The following is a 24,254-nucleotide window of genomic DNA, read 5'->3' as shown; positions in this document are numbered from 1 at the left end:
ATAGGCTCCTTTGTGATGAGAGCTGTACTGCCTTGTGGCTGTAAAGTTCATAGTTGCTCAGAATTTACTCTCTGCCATTGGTTCATTTGTCATGGAGAACATTTCTCAGGCATTATTTTGCAGACATTGACCACATGATGTGATTGAGCATACTGTTTGCCAGGGTAGCTGGCTCACACAGTTCCACAGATGGGAGAATCAACAGTTGGAGAGGTAAGCTTATCCCAGTGCTACCTTCCTCAAAGGTTCTGACGCCACTAACTGCTCACAGATTTGGGTGCTGCTAGATGGTCCTGAGGTCTACAATAACTGCAAAAGTTTCCATTTCAATATGCTGATGTTTTGTGGTGCATAAAAGATACAATTTGTCAATGTACAGTTCCTGGGATCAACATGTTGCTCCTCTATTCTCAACTACTTGAACCCAATGATAAACAGTAAAGCTGTTTATCAGGGTACTTGGGCAGAACTTGAAACAGTGGCTCATGACCTGTTGCTCAATCTGCAGAACCCAGCAGGACATGACTACAACTTTGTATACAAAATGACATGCATCATTATTGAGATAATAGTCTTGAAGGAAGCCATTTTTTTTTGTCTTAACTGATTGAGAGCTTTTCAATGTTCGAGAGAACGAACGTGTGCAGACTACATAACCATGCTGTTAAATAAGAGTTTCACTTAAAATTAATTAAGAATGCACCTGCATCATGGTCTTGAATGAAGATTTTCATTTGGCACCATGAGCAAAAAGTGGCATCAGCACAAGAGGCCTGATTTAGCACCCATTCCTCTTGAATATCTTACTCAAGTAATGTCTGAACAAGATTATCACCTTGGTGTCTGCAGGAGGTATTACCTATACTTGTATGTAAAGATTACTGTATAAAGTAAATTAGTCATTTTAGTAAGAATTGTCATCATAATTTCCAATGCCAAGATGTTACATTCTTCTGACCTTCCGCAGGACTAGTAACAGCAGGAAAGAAAACAAAGGCAGTGAATTTAAAAAAAAGTTTGCTGTTTGTTTCAAATTTGTAGTGGATGTGCCTATTGTGTGCACTACATCGTTTTCCTTTGTGAAATCCATATTGTTCTTGCTCTGTGGGATGCCTGTAATGCTTTCCTTATTACTGTACCACCAGTAAGGCCCATGCTTTCGTATGCCCCAGTAAATAGAAATATAGAAACATAGAAAATAGATGCAGGAGTAGGCCATTCAGCCCTTCCAGCCTGCACCACCATTCAAATAAGATCATGGCTGATCATTCACCTCAGTACCCTTTTCCTGCTTTCTCTCCATACCCCTTGATCCCTTTAGCCGTATGGGCCATATCTCACTCCCTCTTGAATATATCAAACAAACTGGCATCGACAACTCTCCGCTGTAGAGAATTTCACAGGTTAACAACTCTGAGTGAAGAAGTTTCTCCACATCTCGGTCCTAAATGGCTTACCCCTTATCCTTAGACTGTGTCCCCTAGTTCTGGTTCCCCAACATTGGGAACATTCTTCCTGCATCTAACCTGTCCAGTCCCGTCAGAATTTTATATGTTTCTATGAGATCCCCTCTCATTCTTCTAATCGCCAGTGAATACAGGCCCAGTCGATTCAGTCTCTCCTCATATGTCAGTCCTGCCATCCCGGGAATTAGTCTGGTGAACCTTCGCTGCACTCCCTCAATAGCAAGAACGTCCTTCCTCCGATTAGGAGACCAAAACTGAACACAATATTCCAGGTGAGGCTTCACCAAGGCCCTGTACAACTGCAGTAAAACCTCCCTGCTCCTATACTCAAATCCCTTAGCTATGAAGGCCAACATGCCATTTACCGCCTGCTGTACCTGCATGCCAACTTTCAATGACTGATGTACCATGACACCCAGGTCTCGTTGCACCTCCCCTTTTCCTAATCTGCCGCCATTCAGATAATATTCTGCCTTCATGTTTTTGCCCCCAAAGTGGATAACCTCACCTTTATCCACATTATACTGCATCAGCCATGCATTTGCCCACTCACCTAACCTGTCCAAGTCATCCTGCAGCCTCTTAGCATCCTCCTCACAGCTCGCACTGCCACCCAGCTTAGTGTCATCTGCAAACTTGGAGATATTACACTCAATTCCTTCATCTAAATCATTGATGTATAATGTAAATAGCTGGGGTCTCAGCACTGAGCCCTACGGCACCCCACTAATCATTGCTTGCCATTCTAAAAAGGACCCGTTTATCCTGACTCTCTTCTTCCTGTCTGCCAACCAGTTCTCTATCCACGTCAATACATTACCCCCAATACCAATGTCTTTAATTTTGCACACCAATCTCTTGTGTGGGACCTTGTCAAAAGCATTTTGAAAGTGCAAATACACCACATCCACTGGTTCTCCCTTTTCCACTCTATGACTTACAAAAAATTCTAGAGGATTTCCCTTTCATAAATCCATGCTGACTTGGACCGATCCTGTCACTGCTTTCCAAATGCGCTGCTATTTCATCTTTAATAATTGATTCCAACATTTTCCCCACTACTCATGTCAGGCTAACCGGTCTATAATTCCCCGTTTTCTCTCTCCCTCCTTTTTAAAAAAATATGTTGACTGTCAGCCTCTGTAGGTGCGCAGACGCAGGTGTCGCCCGCGTACTGTAGCTCAACGACAGAAGTTGAGGTGGTCTTGGACCTGGCCTGGAGACGGCGAAGGTTGAACAGGTTCCCACTGGTTCTGTAGTTTAGTTCCACTCCAGCGGGGAGCTTGTCGACTGTGAGGTGGAGCATGGCAGCGAGGACGATTGAGAAGAGAGTTGGGACGATGACGCAGCCCTGCTTGACCCTGGTCCGGATGTGGATTGGATCTGTGATGGATCCGTTGGTAAGGATCACGGCCTGCACATCGTCATGGAGCAGGCGGAAGATGGTGACGTACTTTTGGGGGCATCCGAAACGGAGAAGGACTCTCCATAGACCCTTGCGGTTGACAGTGTCAAAAGCCTTTGTGAGATCGAAGAAGGCTAAACATCAGGAAGTCAAAGGTCTTCCACCAGCCTGTCCTTGCCACACAGCACTGCCTTCCAGTCATCAAGATCCACAGCGTGGCCCTGGACAATGTGGACCACTTCCCTTATCTCGGGAGCCTCCTATCAACAAGAGCAGGCATTGACGACGAGATCCAACACCGCCTCCAGTGCGACAGTGCAGCCTTCGACTGCCTGAGGAAAAGAGTGTTTGAAGACCAGGCCCTCAAAACTGTCACCAAACTCATGGTCTACAGGGCTGTAGTAATACCCGCCCTCCTGTATGGCTCAGAAACATGGACCATGTGCAGTAGACACCTCAAGTCGCTGGAGAAATATCACCAACAATGTCTCCACAAGATCCTACAAATCCCCTGGGAGGACAAACTCATCAATGTTAGCGTCCTCGACCAGGTCAACATCCCCAGCATTGAAGCACTGACCACACTTGATCAGCTCCGCTGGGCAGGCCACATAGTTCGCATGCCAGACACGAGACTCCCAAAGCAAGCGCTCTACTCGGAACTCATTCACGGCAGCGAAAACGTTACAAGTGCACCCTCAAAGCCTCCCTGATAAAGTGCAACATCCCTACTGACACCTGGGAGTCCCTGGCCAAAGACCACCCTAAGTGGAGGAAGTACATCCGGGAGAGCACTGAGCACCTCGCTTCTTGTCGCCGAGAGCATGCAGAAATAAAGCGCAGGCTGCGGAAAGAGCATGCGGCAAACCAGTCCCTTCCCTCAACGACTATCTGTCCCACCTGTGACAGAGACTGTGGTTCTCATATTGGACTGTACAGCTACCTAAGAATTCATGTTAAGAGTGGAAGCAAGTCTTCCGCGATTCCGAGGGACTGTAGTATTTCCTGATGGAATACCAGAACGAGGAGTACCTCGGACAGTTCTCTACCTTCCAATGGGGCACCAAGAAATGCTGCTGTTGCTTTCCAAACTCTTGTAGCAATGAGCAGCTTTTGAATACAGCTGACTTCCCCCACACTGGATTAAACTGCAGTCAGCACTGGTCCACCATTATAAGGGACTGGAAGATTTTTAATTCATTCTCGGGATGTGGGTGTTCATTGCCCATCCCCAATTGTCCTGATGGTGGTTTGGTACAAGTGAGTGGCTTGCTAGCCCACTTCACAGGGCAATAATAACTTTTATTTACATAGCACCTTTAACATAGTAAAACGTCCCAAAGCACTTCACAGCAGTGTTACAAGACAAAAGAGATAAATTTGACACTGAGCCATTTAGGAAGAAATTAAGGCAGATGACCAAAAGCTTGGTTAAAGAGATAGGTTTTAAGTAGCGTCTTAAAGGAGGAAAGAGCGGTAGAGAGGCGGAGAGGTTTAGGGAGGGAGTTCCAAAGCTTGGGGCCCAAACAGCTGAAGGCACGGCCACTGATGGTTGAGCAGTTATAATGTGGGATGTTCAAGAGGGCAGAATTAGAGGAGCGCAGACAACTTGAGGGGTTGTAAGGCTGAAAAAGATTAGAGATAGGAAGGGGCAGGGCCATTTAGTGATTTGTAAACAAGGATGATAATTTTGAAATCGAGGTGTTGTTTAACCGGGAGCCAATGTAGATCAGAAAGCAAAAGGGTGATCATGACTTGCTGCTGAGTTTTGGATGACGTCAAGATTACGTAGTGTGGAATGTTGGAGGACAGCCAGGAGTGAGTTGGAATAGTCAAGTCTAGAGATAACAAAGGCATGAATGAAGGTTTCAGCAGCAGAAGAGCTGAGGCAGAGCAGAGGTGGACAATGTTACGGAGGTGGAAAAAAGCGGTTTTAGTTATGTTACAGCTATGTGGCTGGAAACTCATTTCAGGGTCAAATGTGACGCCTTGGTTGCAAACAGTCTTGTTCACCCTCAGATTGATGCTCGGGAGAGGGATGAAGTCAGTGGGATGAAGTTAGGGAATGCAGTTTGTGGCGGGGACCAAAGATAATGGCTTCGATCTTTCTAATATTTAATTGGAAAAAATTTATGCTCATCGAGTACTGGATGTTGGACAAGCAATCTGACAATTTAGATACGAAGCAGGGGTCGAGAGAAGTGGTGGAGAGGTAAAGCTGGATGTCGTTAGCGTACATGTGGAAACTGACTCCATGTTTTCGGATGATATTGCCAAGGGGCAGCATATGGATGAGAAATTGGAGGGGGCCAAGGACAGATCCTTGGGGGACACCAGAGGTAACATTGTGAGAGTGGGAAGAGAAGCCATTGTCAACCACATTTGTTTGGGACTGGAGTCACTTATAAGCCAGTCCGGATAAGGAAAGCAGGTTTTCTTCCCTCAGAGATAGTCGTTAACCAGTTGGATTTTTATGACAATCTAACAACTTCATAGGCAGCTTTTTATTTCCAGATTCTGATAACTGAATTCAAATTCTCAATCTGTCATGGTGGGTCTTGAACTTGCATTCTCTGGAAGATGGTGGTTTTCCTCCCTTGGATAGATTTCTCATCCACCATCATTTGCACGGATCATAACATTCTGATGAGGTTCCTGTGTCTGGTATTTAAATGTCTTTATGCAAGTCAACTGACCTCTACCTATCACTGATATTTGGACCTCTGGTTAAGGATGTCAGTGACCTCTGGCTTCTTCACACCATCCTTAGCCAAGAGAAGTGCTCAGTGAGTACTCATATGCTTGTCACTTAATATATTTAAAGGTACAGGTGGCTATCTCAGCTGGTGTCTGATGCAATAGTCTGTGCAGTGGTGCTCTCTCAATTGGATGACCCAGGTTGCTTTGTGCAGGAAATGCAAAGATAGGTATTGGGTTCTGATGGTCCATATTGCTCCTATGCGAATATGAGAAAGCACATGTCACCATCATGATTTGCTTTGTGAACTTGGTTTCTAACTCCGAGTAATGATTAGATACTCTATGCAATAAAGTTCCATGGAAAAGCATCATATAGAATTTTGGGCCAAACAATCTTATAGTTGTTGCCTTGGTGCTTGCTTGCTTATATTTGCATAGCTTTGAAATGGGTGGGCTTCAGAGAATGAGCCAATTTCAATATTGGTTCCCTCCTAGATGGGACTAGTTCTACAATTCGTGGAACTTTAATTAGTAACATGTGCCTTTTAAGTTGTTCAGCCATTATGTCCAAAGTGCCCATCACAACTGGATTGGCTGGGTTGAGAGGCTTATTTAAAATACTGATCTATGAATATTAGTCTACAATGATTAGTTCTATAGGGCCCAAGATTCGGGCCGCGCCTAGAACGGCGCAGCCCCGACCTGGACGCCCGTTTTTTGCGCCACAAAGTGCGCCTAAAAAAAACTTACAGATTCTCCGGCTCCCTGCTGGTCCTCTGGAGTCGAGCGCGGCGCAGAAAGAGCTGTGGGGGGGGCACTGAAAACAGTGCCGGGACCTCTGCACATGCGCGCTACAGTGGGCGTGCATGTGCAGTAGCTCCAGGCGCCCAAAACTGTGTGGGAGGGGCCCGAAGCACGCAGCCCCTAGCCCTGGCCGAATGGCCTCACTGGGTACTGCATGCATAAGGCTCCTCCCACGCCCAGCTCCTGCTTCCTCCCGACCCGACCCGACTCCCGCTCCCCTCCCTCCCCGCCCCCGGACCGGACCCGACACCGACTCGACTCCTGCTTCCCCCCCGCCCCCGGACCCGACCCGACCCCCCGGACTGGACCTGACCCACGCTCCCCCACCCGATCTGATCTCCCTCTCCCTCTCCCTCCCTCCCTCCCTCCCCCCACCACCCCCCCTACCCGACCCACGCTCCCGACCCCCACCCGGACCCAACCCGATCTCCCTCCCCCCGCCCCCGACCCGACCCGTGCTCCCTCCTCTCCCCCCCCCCCCCCCCCCCCCCCACTACCCGAACCAGACCCGACCCAACCCAACGCCACCTACCTGTAAATCTGGTGCTGGGGACGGGCCCTGCACGAAGTGTTGGGCCCGGTTGGGCCCGGCCCGTTCAGCCTCCCTCCCGCTTCTCCTCCCCCCCCCGCCTTTTCTCCTCCCCCCCCCATTTCTCCTCCCCCCCCCCTTTCTCCTTCCCCCCCCCTTTCTCCTTCCCTCCCCCCCTTTCTCCTTCCCTCCCCCCTTTCTCCTTCCCTCCCCCCTTTCTCCTTCCCTCCCCCCTTTCTCCTTCCCTCCCCCCTTTCTCCTCCCCCCCCTTTCTCCATCTCCCCCCCATCTCCTTTCTCCCCCCCATCTCCTTTCTCCCCCCCCATCTCCTTTCTCCCCCCCCCATCTCCTTTCTCCCCCCCCCATCTCCTTTCTCCCCCCCCCATCTCCTTTCTCCCCCCCCCATCTCCTTTCTCCCCCCCCCATCTCCTTTCTCCCCCCCCCATCTCCTTTCTCCCCCCCCCATCTCCTTTCTCCCCCCCCCCGTCTCCTTTCTCCCCCCCCCCGTCTCCTTTCTCCCCCCCCCGTCTCCTTTCTCCCCCCCCCCGTCTCCTTTCTCGCCCCCCCGTCTCCTTTCTCGCCCCCCCGTCTCCTTTCTCGCCCCCCCGTCTCCTTTCTCGCCCCCCCGTCTCCTTTCTCGCCCCCCCGTCTCCTTTCTCGCCCCCCCGTCTCCTTTCTCGCCCCCCCGTCTCCTTTCTCGCCCCCCCGTCTCCTTTCTCGCCCCCCCGTCTCCTTTCTCGCCCCCCCGCCTCCTTTCTCGCCCCCCCGCCTCCTTTCTCGCCCCCCCGCCTCCTTTCTCGCCCCCCCGCCTCCTTTCTCGCCCCCCCGCCTCCTTTCTCGCCCCCCCGCCTCCTTTCTCGCCCCCCCGCCTCCTTTCTCGCCCCCCCGCCTCCTTTCTCGCCCCCCCGCCTCCTTTCTCGCCCCCCCGCCTCCTTTCTCGCCCCCCCGCCTCCTTTCTCGCCCCCCCGCCTCCTTTCTCGCCCCCCCGCCTCCTTTCTCGCCCCCCCGCCTCCTTTCTCGCCCCCCCGCCTCCTTTCTCGCCCCCCCGCCTCCTTTCTCGCCCCCCCGCCTCCTTTCTCGCCCCCCCGCCTCCTTTCTCGCCCCCCCGCCTCCTTTCTCGCCCCCCCGCCTCCTTTCTCGCCCCCCCGCCTCCTTTCTCGCCCCCCCGCCTCCTTTCTCGCCCCCCCGCCTCCTTTCTCGCCCCCCCGCCTCCTTTCTCGCCCCCCCCGCCTCCTTTCTCGCCCCCCCCGCCTCCTTTCTCGCCCCCCCCGCCTCCTTTCTCGCCCCCCCGCCTCCTTTCTCGCCCCCCCGCCTCCTTTCTCGCCCCCCCGCCTCCTTTCTCGCCCCCCCGCCTCCTTTCTCGCCCCCCCGCCTCCTTTCTCGCCCCCCCGCCTCCTTTCTCGCCCCCCCGCCTCCTTTCTCGCCCCCCCGCCTCCTTTCTCGCCCCCCCGCCTCCTTTCTCGCCCCCCCGCCTCCTTTCTCGCCCCCCCGCCTCCTTTCTCGCCCCCCCGCCTCCTTTCTCGCCCCCCGCCTCCTTTCTCGCCCCCCCGCGCCTCCCCCCCTTCTCTTTCTCTCCTTCTCTCCTTCCCCTTCTCTTTCTCTCCTTCTCTCCTTCCCCTTCTCTTTCTCTCCTTCTCTCCTTCCCCTTCTCTTTCTCTCCTTCTCTCCTTCCCCTTCTCTTTCTCTCCTTCTCTCCTTCCCCTTCTCTTTCTCTCCTTCTCTCCTTCCCCTTCTCTTTCTCTCCTTCTCTCCTTCCCCTTCTCTTTCTCTCCTTCTCTCCTTCCCCTTCTCTTTCTCTCCTTCTCTCCTTCCCCTTCTCTTTCTCTCCTTCTCTCCTTCTCCTCTTTCTCTCCTTCTCTCCTTCCCCTTCTCCTTCTCTCCTTCTCTCCTTCCCCTTCTCCTTCTCTCCTTCTCTCCTTCCCCTTCTCTTTCTCTCCTTCTCTCCTTCCCCTTCTCTTTCTCTCCTTCTCTCCTTCCCCTTCTCTTTCTCTCCTTCTCTCCTTCCCCTTCTCTTTCTCTCCTTCTCTCCTTCCCCTTCTCTTTCTCTCCTTCTCTCCTTCCCCTTCTCTTTCTCTCCTTCTCTCCTTCCCCTTCTCTTTCTCTCCTTCTCTCCTTCCCCTTCTCTTTCTCTCCTTCTCTCCTTCCCCTTCTCTTTCTCTCCTTCTCTCCTTCCCCTTCTCTTTCTCTCCTTCTCTCCTTCCCCTTCTCTTTCTCTCCTTCTCTCCTTCCCCTTCTCTTTCTCTCCTTCTCTCCTTCCCCTTCTCTTTCTCTCCTTCTCTCCTTCCCCTTCTCTTTCTCTCCTTCTCTCCTTCCCCTTCTCTTTCTCTCCTTCTCTCCTTCCCCTTCTCTTTCTCTCCTTCTCTCCTTCCCCTTCTCTTTCTCTCCTTCTCTCCTTCCCCTTCTCTTTCTCTCCTTCTCTCCTTCCCCTTCTCTTTCTCTCCTTCTCTCCTTCCCCTTCTCTTTCTCTCCTTCTCTCCTTCCCCTTCTCTTTCTCTCCTTCTCTCCTTCCCCTTCTCTTTCTCTCCTTCTCTCCTTCCCCTTCTCTTTCTCTCCTTCTCTCCTTCCCCTTCTCTTTCTCTCCTTCTCTCCTTCCCCTTCTCTTTCTCTTCTTCTCTCCTTCCCCTTCTCTTTCTCTCCTTCTCTCCTTCCCCTTCTCTCCCTCTCCTTCTCTCCTTCCCCTTCTCTCCCTCTACCCCCCTCCTCCCCCTCCCCTCGCTTTCAGAAACACAGACACTGACAGACAGAGAGTGAGAGGCACAGACAGAGAGATAGAGACACTGCTAGAGACACACTGGCGGGGAGGGGCGGGGGTGAGGGGGACATCCCAGCACGCTGTTGGAGGGCTCCCGGTGCTGCAGTCGGTAAGTAGAAAATGTTTTATTTATTGATTTAAAAAAAATATTTCTTATTAATTTCTTTTGATTGATTTATTGGTTGATTTATTGATGTTTTTATCATTTATTATTGATGATGGCTCTTTATTTGTAAAACTGAAGTGTTTAATGTTTGTAAACTTCCCTTTAAACCCCCCCCACCATTCCCGACGCCTGATTTGTAACCTACGCCTGATTTTCTAGACAAGGTTTTTTCGAGAGTACAAAAATCTTCACTTACTCCATTCTAAGTTAGTTTGGAGTACGTTTTCACTGCCGAAACTTTGAAAACAGGCGTAAGTGGCCGGACATGCCCCCTTTTGAAAAGAAAATTCTGTTCTTAGTGAAACTGTCCTAAGACTAGAACTGGAGCAAACTAAATGCCGAGAATTTGAATTTCTAAGATACTCCGTTCTACACCAGTTGCTCCAAAAAATCAGGAGCAACTGAGGCCGAAACTTGGGCCCATAATGTGCTAGACTGTGTAAACAGCTTGAAATTGCTGAAAAAAGTGTCAACATCCTCGTGGATCCATACATTCTTCATGTTGCAGGGCAAGTAACTCCATTAAAGCCTGGATACTCGCCTTTCCCAAAGCTACCAAAAGCATCAAGCATATCCCAATTGTCCTTTTATTTCTTTATCCTTTACCCTTTGCCGTTCATAGAAAAAGACCTGGGGATTAAAACAGATTTCCAATCTTAGTATAATTTTGTATTTTTTTGGCTTTATAGATCTGAGAGAAGGCCAGCCATGACGTTTCCTCCAAGATTTCAAAAAGAGCTTCAGGTGCATTTAGCCAAAAATATTCCAAGTGAACAAAATGGTATGTAGGTAGTTTTTATCTTGCACATGGTGCAGTTCATGTCCACATATTAATACAACACTTTTTATGTCATTGTTTATAATGGACGCTTCCGTCAAACATTTATAATGGGATTCTGTATGGAAGCAATTATGCAAACATTTTATCATGGAAACACTGCGTAAATATTATGCCATCATGGTTTATTGACGCACTAATTAAATCAAAATGCTTTCTGAAAAAAATTTCATCTGAAATCTTTTCTCAGTAACTGAAATTTCTAATGTCCAAACTAAGGTTATATACAAGGCAAAAAATACATATTTCACAGTAATATAATGTAGTGAATAGTTTTTTTTTGTGTCTTTTAATGTCTTCGTTAAACTTTTACTCCGAGGCCTCAATCTCTCTAAATAGCCTGGGCTCTATATTTTTGTCCAAAGCAGTTAGTTGAATTTTCAACTGTTAGTTGAAAGCAGTCCCTGTCGTCTGAGCAAGTGCAGTGTGCAGAATTTTTCCAGAATACATCAGTAGCATTTAAGCTAGCTAAATAATAGAATAATAGTCTTCAAAAATTATTTCAAGTGTATGTGTGTGTGTGTGTATATATATGTATATAAAGTTGATCTGTGAAATTACACATGGGTAGTCTAGACCAATTTTAACTTTTCACATCCAGGTCTGGTGAAAGGGAGAGGAGAAAAAGGGGAAGCGGAGGAGATGAGGAGAGAGAAGACAGTAGGAGAAGAGGGGAGGGCCATTGTCTTCAGTTCCCGCCATAAAGTCTGTACCAGTCCACAGTCTCAATTGAAATTGATCTTATAACAACATAAGAAATAGGAGCAGGAGTAGGCCATTTGACCCCTCGAGCCTGCTCCACCATTCAGTAAGATCATGTCTGATCTGATGATGGACTCAGCTCCACTTCCCTGCCCGCTCCCCATAATCCTTTACTCCCTTATCGCTCAAAATTCTGTCTATTTCCACCTTAAATATATTCAATGATCCAGCCTCCACAGCTCTCTGGGGCAGAGAATTCCATAGATTTACAACCCTCCGATAGAAGAAATTTCTCCTCATCTCAGTTTTAAATGGGCGGCCCTTATTCTAAGACTATGTCCCCTAGTTTTAGTTTCCCCTATGAGTGGAAATATCCTCTCCGCATCCACTATGTCGAGCCCCCTCATTATTTTATAAGTTTCAATAAGATCACCTCTCGTTCTTCCAATGTGTATAGACCCAATCTACTTAACCTATCTTCATAAGTCAACCCCCTCATCTCTGGAATCAACCTAGTGAACTTTTTCTGAACAGCCTCGAATACAAGTATATCCTTCCTTAAATACGGAGACCAAAACTGTACGAGGTACTCCAGGTGTGGCCTCACCAATACCCTGTACAGTTGGAGCAGGACTTCTCTGCTTTTATACTCTTTCCCCCTTGCAATAAAGGCCAACATTCCATTTGCCTTCCTGATTCCTTGCTGTACCTGCACACTAACTTTTTTTGTGTTTCATGCACAAGGAACCCCAGGTCTCTCTGTACCGCAGCACTTTGCAATTTTTCTCCATTTAAATTATAATTTGCTTTTCTATTATTTCTGCCAAAGTGGATAACCTCACATATTCCCACATTATACTCCATCTGCCAAATCTTTGCCCACTCACTTAGCCTTTGCAGATTTTTGTGACCTCCTCACAATTTGCTTACCCACCCATCTTTGTATCATCAGCAAACTTGGCTACATTACACTCGGTCCCTCCATCCAAGTCATTAATATAGATTGTAAATAGTTGAGGACCCAGCACTGATCCCGGCGGCACCCCACTAGTTACTGTTTGCCAACCGAATAATTACCCATTTATCCCATCTCTCTGTTTTCTGTTAGTTAGCCAATCCTCTATCCATGCTAATATATTACCCCAAACCCCGTGAGCTTTTATCTTGTGCAGTAACCTCTTACGTGCACCTTTTCGAATGCCTTCTGGAAATCCAAATATACCAAATCCACCGGTTTCCCCTTATCCACCCTGCTCGTTACATCCTTAAAGAGCTCCAGCAAATTTGTCAAATATGACTTCCCTTTTATAAGACCATGCTGACTCTGCTTGATTGAATCATGCTTTTCCAAATGTCCCGCTACTGCTTCCTTAATAATGGACTCCAGCATTTGCCCAATGACAGATGTTAGGCTAACTGGTCTATAGTTTCCTGCTTTTTGTCTGCCTCCTTTTTTAAATAGGGGCATTACATTTATGGTTTTCCAATCAGCTGGTACAGCCCCAGAATCCAGGGAATTTTGGTAGATTACAACCAATGCATTGACTATCTCTGCAGCCCCTTCTCGTAAGACCCTAGGATGTAAGGCATCAGGTCCAGGGGACTGATCCGCCTTGAGTCCCATTATTTTACCAAGTACTGTAGTGTATAGAGAAAGCGTCAGACTGAACACTGTGAGCTCAAAGTAAAGTGTGACCGTAGTCTTTTATTGCAGGTCCCCAGAGTGCCTCTCCAACCTGTGAAGCCTTCTTAAATACCTGTGCTCCCAAGGGATTATAGGATCCCTTGGAACTCCGGGGAATGAGCCCTCTGGTGGCTGTACAGAGTAAATACAAATCCACATATATAACAACATTCCTCCCCAAAGTCAATAGGGTAACTATTTACAATGTGAGTCGATCTGGAGCCCTTCTTGCCCTGGTTGATCATCTCGGTGTGAATGCTGGTGTTGTTGAATCATTTGTTGGGCCCTCGCTGGGCTGCTGTACAGCTGGCCTGCCTGGCGTGTTGGGCCCTGCAGGGCTGCTGTGGATGATGGGTTCTGCTTCGTGGTCAACTGTGGTGTCGGTTGCCACTGGTGTGTGTGTTGGGGGATCAAAAATGGTAGGGTCCAAGGTGGATTGCTCAGGGTAGTCCGTGAATCTGAGTTTGATTTGGTCCAAGTGTTTCCGGTGAATGAGTCCATTTGAAAGTCTGACCTGAAACGTCCTGCTCCCCTCTTTGGCCTTGACCGTACCGGGAAGCCACTTGGGACCTTGTCCATAATTTAATACAAATACAGGATCATTGACTTCAATCTCGCGTGACACATTTGCGCTATCATGGTATGCACTTTGTTGAAGCCGCCTGCTCTCTGCCTGTTCATATAGATCAGGGTGAACTAACGAGAGCCTTGTCTTAAGTGCTCTTTTCATGAGCAGTTCAGCAGGTGGGATCCCAGTGAGTGAGTGGGGTCTCGTGCGGTAGCTAAGCAGCACTCGGGATAGACGAATCTGCAGTGAGCCTTCAGTTACCCTCTTCAAGCCTTGCTTGATGGTTTGCACTGCTCTCCCTGCCTGACCATTAGACGCTGGTTTAAACGGGGCAGATGTAACATGTTTGATCCCATTACGGGTCATGAACTCAGCATTGGAAAAACATGGCCCGTTGTCGCTCACCAGAACATCGGGTAAACCATGAGTGGCAAACATGGCCCGCAGGCTTTCAGTAGTGGCAGCGGACGTGCTAGCCGACATTATCTCACATTCAATCCACTTGGAGTATGCGTCTACAACCACAAGGAACATTTTACCCAAGAACGGGCCTGCATAGTCGAAGTGTACCCTAGACCATGGTTTGGAGAGCCAAGACCATAAACTTAGCGACGCCTCCCTGGGTACATTGCTTAACTGCGAGCATGTATTACATCTGTGAACGCAGGACTCTGAAGTCCGCATCGATACCGGGCCACCACACGTGGGATCTGGCTATCGCTTTCATCATTATGATGCCTGGGTGGGTACTGTGGAGGTCATTGATGAAGGTGTCTCTGCCCTTCTTGGGGACCACTACTCGATTGCCCCAAAGAAGGCAGTTTGCCTGTATAGACATTTCATTTTTGCGTCGCTGGAACGGCTTTATCTCTTGCTGCATTTCCACTGGACCAGCTCTCGTGAAGCACACAGCTTTTGACTAGAGCTAATAAGGGGGCCTGGCTTGTCCAGGTTTTGATCATCTGGGCAGTGACTGGTGATTGCTCACTCTCAAATGCTTCCATAACCATGGCTAGATCTGCGGGCTGCGCCATTTCCATCCCCGTGGTGGGCAATGGCAGCCTACTTAGAGCATCAGCGCAGTTTTCTGTGGCAGATGGCATAGTTGTATGCGGACAATGTGAGCGCCCATCTTTGGATGCGGGCCGATGCGTTGGTATTTATCCCTTTACTCTCGGAAAACAGGGATATAAGTGGCTTATGGTCAGTTTCCAATTCGAATTTTAGCCCAAACAGGTATTTATGCATTTTCTTTACCCCATAAACACACGCTAACGCTTCTTTTTCAATCATGCTGTAGGCTCTCTCGGCCTTCGACAGACTCCTGGATGCATAAGCAACCAGTTGCAGTTTCCCGAAATCATTAGCTTGTTGCAATACACACCCGACGCCATATGACGACGCATCACATGCTAGTACCAAACGCTTACATGGATCATACAACACAAACAATTTGTTTGAGAATAACAATTTTCTTGCTTTTACAAAGGCATTTTCTTGGCTTTTGCCCCAAACCCATTCGCCCCCTTTTCGTAGTAAGACATGCAGTGGTTCGAGCAGTGTGCTGAGAACCCGGTAAGAAGTTACCAAAATAGTTCAAGAGTCCCAGAAACGACCGCAGCTTCATCACGTTCTGTGCCTCGGTGCGTTCTCGATTGCCTCCGTCTTCGGGTTGGCGGGCCTGATGCCGTCCGCTGCAATCCTCCTTCCCAGGAACTCCACTTCAGGCGCCAGGAAAACGCACTTCGAGCATTTTAACCTGAGCCCCATGCGATTAAGTCGACTAAGAACCTCCTCCAGGTGCTCGACTGTGTTCCAACCTGTGACCAAGATGTCGTCCTGGAAGACCACGGTGTGCGGGATCGACTTCAGTAAACTTTCCATGTTTCTCTGGAATATCGTCACCGCTGATCGGATTCCAAACGGACATCTGTTATAAACAGAAAGACCTTTGTGCGTGTTGATGCAGGTGAGGGCCTTTAATAATTCCTCCAGTTCCTGCGTCATGTAGGCTGAAGTCAGATCCAGCTTCGTGAACATCTTTCCTCCCGCCAGCGTTGCAAAGAGGTCGTCGGCTTTTGGTAGTGGGTATTGGTCCTGCAGGGAGAAACGATTGATAGTTACTTTGTAATCGCCACAGATTCTGATGGTGCCGTCTCCCTTGAGGAGTGGGACAATAGGACAGGCCCACTCGCTGAACTCGATTGGTGAGATGATTCCCTCTCTTTGTAGCAGTCTAGCTCGATCTCTACTCTTTCTCTCATCATGTACGGTACTGCTGTTGCCTTGTGATGGATGGGTCGCGCCCCCGGAATTAGGTGGATCTGCACTTTTGCTCCTTGAAATTTCCCAATGCCTGGTTCGAACAGCGAAGGAAATTTGTTTAAGACCTGGGCACACGAAGTGTCGTCAGTGGGCGATAGCGCGCGGATGTCATCCCAGTTCCAGCGTATCTTTACCAGCCAGCTCTTGCCGAGGAGCGTGAGACCATCGCCTGGTACCACCCAGAGTGATAACTTGTGCGCACCGTTCCATCGTAGGAGACCTTTACGGTAGCACTGGCGATTACAGGAATCAGTTCTTTTGTGTAAGTTCTTAGTTTTGTGCGAATTGGAGTTAAGACTGGCCTTGAGGCCTTGTTGCACCACAACCTCTCAAAAGTCTTTTTGCACATGATGGACTGGCTTGCGCCCGTGTCCAGCTCCATTGACACCGGGAGTCCATTTAGTTCAACATTCAGCATTATCGGGGGACAATTCGTGGTGAATGTGTGTACCCCATGTACCTCTGCCTCCTCTATCTGAGGCTCTGTTTCGTCATGATCCTCCTCTGCTACATGGTGGTTTGCAGGATTAGCAGGGTTTGCAGCTCGCCTGCACACTCATTGGAGGTGTGCCATTGTCCCACTGCCCTTGCAAACGTATCCTTTGAGTCGGCATGAATAGAAATGATGATCACCCCCGCAGCGCCAACAAGGTGTTAATGGCTTTGCATTCATCACCCTTGATGGTGGACTCTGAGACATATGGGGACGTGTAGCTGCAGGTACGTGTGACCTGCTGTGTACGTTATGATTCGAAAACAACAGTACTTGTAGCAGCACTTGTGTGCTGAGAGATTTGCTTAATATTGTCACTGGTGGCAATGAACGCTTGGCTATCGCTATGGCCTTACTCAAGGTTGGGGTCTCTACAGTCAAAAGTTTGCAAAGTATGGTTTCGTGGCCAATGCCAAGTACGAAAAAGTCTCTGAGCATGTGCTCCAAATGTCCTTCAAATTCGCAATGTCCTGCAAGGCGTCTTAGCTCGGCGACATAACTCGCCACTTCCTGGTCTTTAGATCTTTTGTAGGTGTAGAACCAGTACCTCGCCATCAGAATGCTTTCCTTCGGGTTCAAATGCTCTCAGATCAGTGTGCACAAATCGTCTTACAATTTCTCCGTGGGTTTCGCTGGTGTGAGCAGATTCTTCGTGAGGCCATACGTTGGTGTCACAGACGGTGAGGAGCAGCGCTCTCTTCCCCATCTAGCTCGTTGGCCACGAAGTATTGGTCGAGTCGCTCCACAAAAGTTTCCCAGTTTCCCAGTCATATGCCTCCGAAAATTTCTCCAGGATGTGCCCACTGTTCTCTGCATCTTTGGGTTCGCTATCTGTATCTCGTTGCCAGTTGTAGTCTATGGAGAAAGAGTCAGACTGAACACTGTGAGCTCAAAGTAAAGTGTGACCTTTGTTTTTTATTGCAGGTCCTCAGAGTGCCTCTCCAACCTGTGAAGCCTCCTTAAATACCTGTGCTCCCAAGGGATTATAGGATCCCTTGGGACTCCGGGGAATGAGCCCTCTGGTGGTTGTGCAGAGTATATACAAGTCCACATAGAAACATAGAAAATAGGTGCAGGAGTAGGCCATTCGGCCCTTCTAGCCTGCACCGCCATTCAATGAGTTCATGGCTGAACATTCAACTTCAGTACCCCATTCCTGCTTTCTCGCCATACCCCTTGATCCCCCTAGCAGTAAGGACTTCATCTAACTCCTTTTTGAATATATTTAGTGAATTGGCCTCAACAACTTTCTGTGGTAGAGAATTCCACAGGTTCACCACTCTCTGGGTGAAGAAGTTCCTCCGCATCTCGGTCCTAAATGGCTTACCCCTTATCCTTAGACTGTGACCCCTGGTTCTGGACTTCCCCAACATTGGGAACATTCTTCCTGCATCTAACCTGTCTAACCCCGTCAGAATTTTATATGTTTCTATGAGGTCCCCTCTCATTCTTCTGAACTCCAGTGAATACAAGCCCAGTTGATCCAGTCTTTCTTGATAGGTCAGTCCCGCCATCCCGGGAATCAGTCTGGTGAACCTTCGCTGCACTCCCTCAATAGCAAGAATGTCCTTCCTCAGGTTAGGAGACCAAAACTGTACACAATACTCCAGGTGTGGCCTCACCAATGCCCTGTACAACTGTAGCAACACCTCCCTGCCCCTGTACTCAAATCCCCTTGCTATGAAGGCCAACATGCCATTTGCTTTCTTAACCGCCTGCTGCACCTGCATGCCAACCTTCAATGACTGATGTACCATGACACCCAGGTCTCTTTGCACCTCCCCTTTTCCTAATCTGTCACCATTCAGATAATAGTCTGTCTCTCTGTTTTTACCACCAAAGTGGATAACCTCACATTTATCCACATTATACTTCATCTGCCATGCATTTGCCCACTCACCTAACCTATCCAAGTCGCTCTGCAGCCTCACAGCATCCTCCTCGCAGCTCACACTGCCACCCACTTTAGTGTCATCCGCAAATTTGGAGATACTACATTTAATCCCCTCATCTAAATCATTAATGTACAGTGTAAACAGCTGGGGCCCCAGCACAGAACCTTGCGGTACCCCACTAGTCACTGCCTGCCATTCTGAAAAGTACCCATTTACTCCTACTCTTTGCTTCCTGTCTGACAACCAGTTCTCAATCCATGTCAGTACACTACCCCCAATCCCATGTGCTCTAACTTTGCACATCAATCTCTTGTGTGGGACCTTGTCGAACGCCTTCTGAAAGTCCAAATATACCACATCAACTGGTTCTCCCTTATCCACTCTACTGGAAACATCCTCAAAAAATTCCAGAAGATTTGTCAAGCATGATTTCCCTTTCACAAATCCATGCTGACTTGGACCTATCATGTCACCTCTTTCCAAATGCACTGCTATGACATCCTTAATAATTGATTCCATCATTTTACCCACTACCGATGTCAGGCTGACCGGTCTATAATTCCCTGTTTTCTCTCTCCCTCCTTTTTTAAAAAGTGGGGTTACATTGGCTACCCTCCACTCCATAGGAACTGATCCAGAGACAAGTACTACTTAATTAGTGATTGTATTAAGTTCCTCCCTAACTATAGTCCCTTGATTATCCACTATTGGGATGTTTTTAGTGTCTTCTACCGTGAAGACCGATACAAAATATTTGTTCAGTGTCTCTGTCATTTCCCTGTTCTCCATTATTAATTCCCCAGTCTCATCCTCCAGGGGACCAATATTTTCTTTAGCCACTCTTTTCCTTTTTATGTACATGTAAACATAGAAACATAGAAAATCGGTGCAGGAGTAGGCCATTCGGCCCTTCGAGCCTGCACCGCCATTCAATAAGATCATGGCTGATCATTCCCTCAGTATCCCTTTCCTGCTTTCTCTCGATACCCCTTGATCCCCTTAGCCGTAAGGGCCATATCTAACTCCGTCTTGAATATATCCAATGAACTAGCATCAACAACTCTGCAGCAGGGAATTCCATAGGTTAACAACTCTCAGTGAAGAAGTTCCTCCTCATCTAAGTCCTAAATGTCCTGCTCCTTATCCTACGACTATGTCCCCTGGTTCTGGACTTCCCCAACATCGGGAACATTCTTCCCGCATCTAACCTGTCTAGTCCCGTCAGAATCTTATACGTTTCTATGAGATCCCCTCGCATCCTTCTAAACTCCAGTGAATAAAGGCCCAGTTGATCCAGTTTCTCCTCATATGACAGTCCAGCCATCCCTGGAATCAGTCTGGTGAACCTTCGCTGCACTCGCTCAATAGCAATAACATCCTTCCTCAGATCAGGAGACCAAAACTGAACACAATATTCCAGGTGAGGCCTCACTAAGGCCCAGTACAACTGCAGTAAGACCTCCCTGCTCCTGTATTCAAATCCCCTAGCTATGAAGGCCAACATACCATTTGCCTTCTTCACTGCCTGCTGTACCTGCATGCCCATTTTCAGTGACTGATGAACCATGACCCCCAGGTCTCGTTGCACCTCTCCTTTTACTAATCTGCCACCATTCAGATAATATTTTGCCTTCATGTTTTTGCCCCCAAATTGGATAACCTCACATTTATCCACATTATACTGCATCTGCCATGTATTTGCTCACTCGCCTAACCTGTCCAAGTCACCCTGCAGCCTCTTGGAGTCCTCCTCACAGCTCACACTGCCACCCTTACTCTTACTATCTGTTTTTATATTTCGTGCTTGTTTACTTTCATACTTTATCTTCCTTCTCTTAATAATTTTTTTAGTCGCTCTCTGCTGGCTTTTAAAAGTTTCCCAATTCTCTGGAATCCCACTAGTCTTGGCCACATTGTATACCTTTGTTTTCAATTTGATATCCTGCCTTATTTCCTTAGTTAGCCACGGATGTTTATCTCTTCTCTTACAGTCTTTCCTTCTCATTGGGATATATTTTTGTTGCGAGTTTGAAATATCTCCTTAAATGTCTGCCATTGCTCATCAACTACCCCATTCTTTAGTCTATGTTCCCAGTGAACTTTAGCCAACTCTGCTCTCAGTAGTCTTCTTTATTTAAGCTTAGGACCCTGGTTTGAGAACCAACTTTCTCCCCCTCCAGCTGAATTTGAAATTCAACCATATTATGGTCACTCATTACTGGAGGATCTTTTACTAGGACATAATTTATTAATCCTGCTTCATTACACACTACTAGATTTAAGCCTGCTCCTTGGTTGGTTCCGCAATGTACTGTTCAAGGAAACTATCCCGGATACACTCTATGAACTCTTCCTCTAGGCTACCTTGGCCAATTTGCTTTGTCCAATCAATATGAAGGTTAAAGTCACCCACGATTATTGCAATTCCTTTATTACAAGCCTCCATTATTTCTTGATTTAAGAACATAAGAATTAGGAACAGGAATAGGCCATCTAGCCCCTCGAGCCTGCTCCGCCATTCAATAAGATCATGGCTGATCTGTAATCATGGCTGATTTATACTCCGTCCAACAGTGTAGCTACTGTTAGAGGCCCTATTGACTACACCCACCAGCGACTTTTTCCCTTTATTATTCCTTATCTTCACCCAAAGTTGTTATATCTTGAATGAAGAGTCAGACTAGACACTGCAAGCTCAAAGTAAGGTGTGACTGTAGTCCTTTATTGCAGATCTCAGAGTGCCTCTCCAGCCTGTGAGGCCTCCTTATATACAGGTGCTCCCAAGGGATTGTGGGATCCTTGGGACTCCAGGGGATAAGCCCTCTGGTGGTTAGACATGGTATTTACAGGTTTACATACATTAAAAAACTGAGTCAACATCTTGATCCTCTGAGCCAATATCATTTCTCACTAACGCACTGATCCCATCCTTTATTAACAATGCTACCCCATCTCCTTTTCCTTTCTGTCTGTCGTTCCGAATTGTCAAATACCCCTGAAGATTTAGTTCCCAGTCCTGGTCACCTTGCAACCATGTCTCTGTAATGGCTATCTGATCATACCCATTTGTATCTATTTGGGCCATCAACTCATCTATTTTGTTATGAATGCTACGTGCATTTAGGCAAATAGCTTTTAAATTTGTTTTTTACCCTTTTTTCCTGTTTGTTTCCTCTGTCCTTCAAGCTCACTTTCTACATTTTTGCTTTTCACTTCCAGCTTTTCTTCCCTCCCTACTGAATCTATTCTCAGGTTCCCATCCCCCTGCCAAGCTAGTTTAAACCCTCCCCAAAAGCACTAGCAAACCCCCCCCCACCCCGTGAGGATATTGGTCCGGCTCTGTTGAGGTGCAACCCATCCGGCTTGTATAGGTCCCACCTCCCCCAGAAACCGTCCCAATGCCTCAGGAATCTGAAGACCTCCTTCCTGCACCAACTCTCCAGCCATGCATTCATCTGCTCTATCCTCCTATTTCTGTACTCACTAGCTCGTGGCACTGGGAGTAATCTGGAGATTACTACTTTTTGAGGTCCTGCTTTTTAATCTCCCCTAGCTCCCTATCCTCTGCTTACAGGACCTCATCTCTCTTTCTACCTATGTCATTGGTCCTGATATGGACCATGACCTCTAGCTTTTCACCATGTCCCCCCAGAATGCCCTGCAGCCGCTTGGTGACATCCTTGACCCTGACACTAGGGAGGCAACATACCATCCTGGAGTCACATCTGTGGCCACAGAAACACCTGTCTGCTCCTCTGACTATTGAATTCCCCTACAACTATAGCTCTTCCATTCTTCTCCCCCCCCACCCCCCCCCTGGTGCAGCTGAGCCACCTGTGTTGCTGTTGTCTTGGTTCTGGCTGCACTCCCCAGAGGCACCGTCGCCTCCACCGGTACTCGGAAGAGAATACCGGTTGAAGAGAAAGATGGACTCCTGCAGTACCTGCCTAGTCCTCCTCTTCTGTCTGGCGGTCACCCATTCCTTCTCTGCTGCACACTCTTAAGCTGCAGGGTGACCACCTCTAGAAACGTGCTATCCACGTTGCTCTCAGTCTCACAGATGCACCGCAGTGACTCCAGCCGCCGCTCAAGCTCCAAAACACGAGTTGGTGCAGCTGGTGACACCTTCTGCACACATGGTCGTCCTGGCTGCGCGTAGCATCCAGGACTTCCCATATGCCACAGGATGTGCAATCCACGGGACTGAGCTGCCCTGCCATCCCTCTAGTTAGACTCGGAACTATCAAGCAAAAATAAACTCCCGACCCTAGCAAAACACACCCAGCAACTACTCAACAATCAGCTGATTTAATTAACCTTTATTTAAAGATTAAGTACTGACTTAACAGGGAACAAAAAACACTCACCAATCAGCTACTTCCCTTGTGCCAATGTCACTTTTAAACTCTGACGTCCCTTTCATTTGTTGCCTGTTGAGCCTTGCCTTTTAAGCTTCCGCCTCAGGTCTGCTGCCTCTGTGAAATATCACTAACCCATTTTTAATTTTTAAATTAATCTTCCCTTCTTCTCCAAATTCTCACTCTTTCCAAATTTCCGAATAAGCAGTTCTGTTTAACTCCACTCCATTTAAGACTTCTCTGTGCAGATCGCATCATCTCCATCACAAAGACCGCCGACTTCCACCTCTAACTTTGCCAGCCTCACTCAGCCCATATGCTGTTGAAACTCTCATCTATGTTAGAAGATGGATGTCCTTATAAGTTGTTCCTCAAAATAATCGGGTTCACAGCATTACAGATCGATATACACAGATTTATTAAGCATTGCGGGCTAAACTTTCACCTTCATTTTTGGTGGGTTTTCGGCGATTTTCTCAGCGGTACAGCTGCTTTTGCTAGAGAAACTGCCCGGCAAAAGTTTCCCCCTTAGTTTTGTAATGGTAATGCCCAAATTTCAAAACGCCCGCCCATTCCGTCTACGTACCTATTCTCGTCTACGTACCTATTCTCGTCTACAAGCCTCCCAGTGTCTTGTTACAGGACCTGTCCATATCAAAGGGATATTCAAACTGCTAGAGAAATCAATTGCAATTGAAAAGTTACTGGACATAGTTAAATTAATATAAAGAGAAATTATTAACAGTCCCATTTAATTAACCCTTCGTTAACGATGTCTTTGTTCCTTCCAGAAATATTCCAATGCTCCCTTGGCCAGCCTCCCATCTTCCATTCTGCAAACCTCAGCTTATCCAAAATTCTGCTATCCATATCCTATTCCTCACCAGGTCCCATTCACCCACCACTTCACCCCTGTCCTTGCTGACCTACATTGGCTCCTGGTCTCCAGTTTATCCTCTTGTTTAAAATGCTTTACAGCGTTGGCCCTCTCTATCTCTGTTCCCTCCTGCAGTCCCCGCCAGAACTCTCTGCTCATCAGCCTATGGCCATTTCTGTATTCTTCCCTCCCTTCAACCCACCATCCATGACTATGCCTTCAGCCATCTAAGCTCCATGCTCTGTAATTTCCTCCCTAAATCCTCCCACGCCTCCATCTCCCTCACCTTCCTTAAAATTCACCTCTTTGACCAAGCTTCTGGTCACCCCTCCTAAAAGCTCCTTCTTAGACACAGTGTCCATTTTTTCTGAGTATGCCTCTACCTTAAAAGTTCTAAATAAATTTGTTGATATTTTGACCATTATTTCATTTAATTGCAGCCTCGTTTTTTTTGATTGATTGAAGGGAAAGAACTTGCCATTAATGTAGAGAGTGATCATATAATGATAGTGGATTTAGTAATTCACTTCCAAGCAAAACTTTGTAATCTTCGAGATGGAAATAATTTTGGATATTGAAATGACCACTGAAAAGATGCTAGTGGCTGTTGGATCAGTGTATTGTTATGTGTTCTTTTAATATTGAATTATCTTTTCATCTACACCTAGTCTGAAATGCATCTGTTTAATATA

The 24,254-nt window shown here is 47.7% G+C and overlaps 1 protein-coding gene across 4 annotated transcripts in view; it reads left to right on the top strand.

Annotated features, from left to right (window-relative positions):
• LOC139264414 (tudor domain-containing protein 7-like) overlaps positions 1 to 24,254 on the top strand; it is a 184,458-nt gene that overhangs the window by 60,535 nt on the left and 99,669 nt on the right. For all 4 annotated transcript variants that reach the window (XM_070880846.1, XM_070880856.1, XM_070880838.1 and 1 more), the window contains one exon: positions 10,512 to 10,603. In XM_070880846.1, coding sequence (XP_070736947.1) covers positions 10,512 to 10,603 — 92 coding nt within the window. The remainder of the gene's footprint in view (positions 1 to 10,511; positions 10,604 to 24,254) is intronic.

The sequence above is a fragment of the Pristiophorus japonicus genome, chromosome 1 (assembly GCF_044704955.1).
Source record: "Pristiophorus japonicus isolate sPriJap1 chromosome 1, sPriJap1.hap1, whole genome shotgun sequence".
In the NCBI taxonomy this organism is placed as follows: domain Eukaryota; kingdom Metazoa; phylum Chordata; class Chondrichthyes; family Pristiophoridae; genus Pristiophorus; species Pristiophorus japonicus.
The sequence above is the reverse complement of the archived record's forward strand: the minus strand, read 5'-3'. Positions and strand labels throughout refer to the sequence as shown.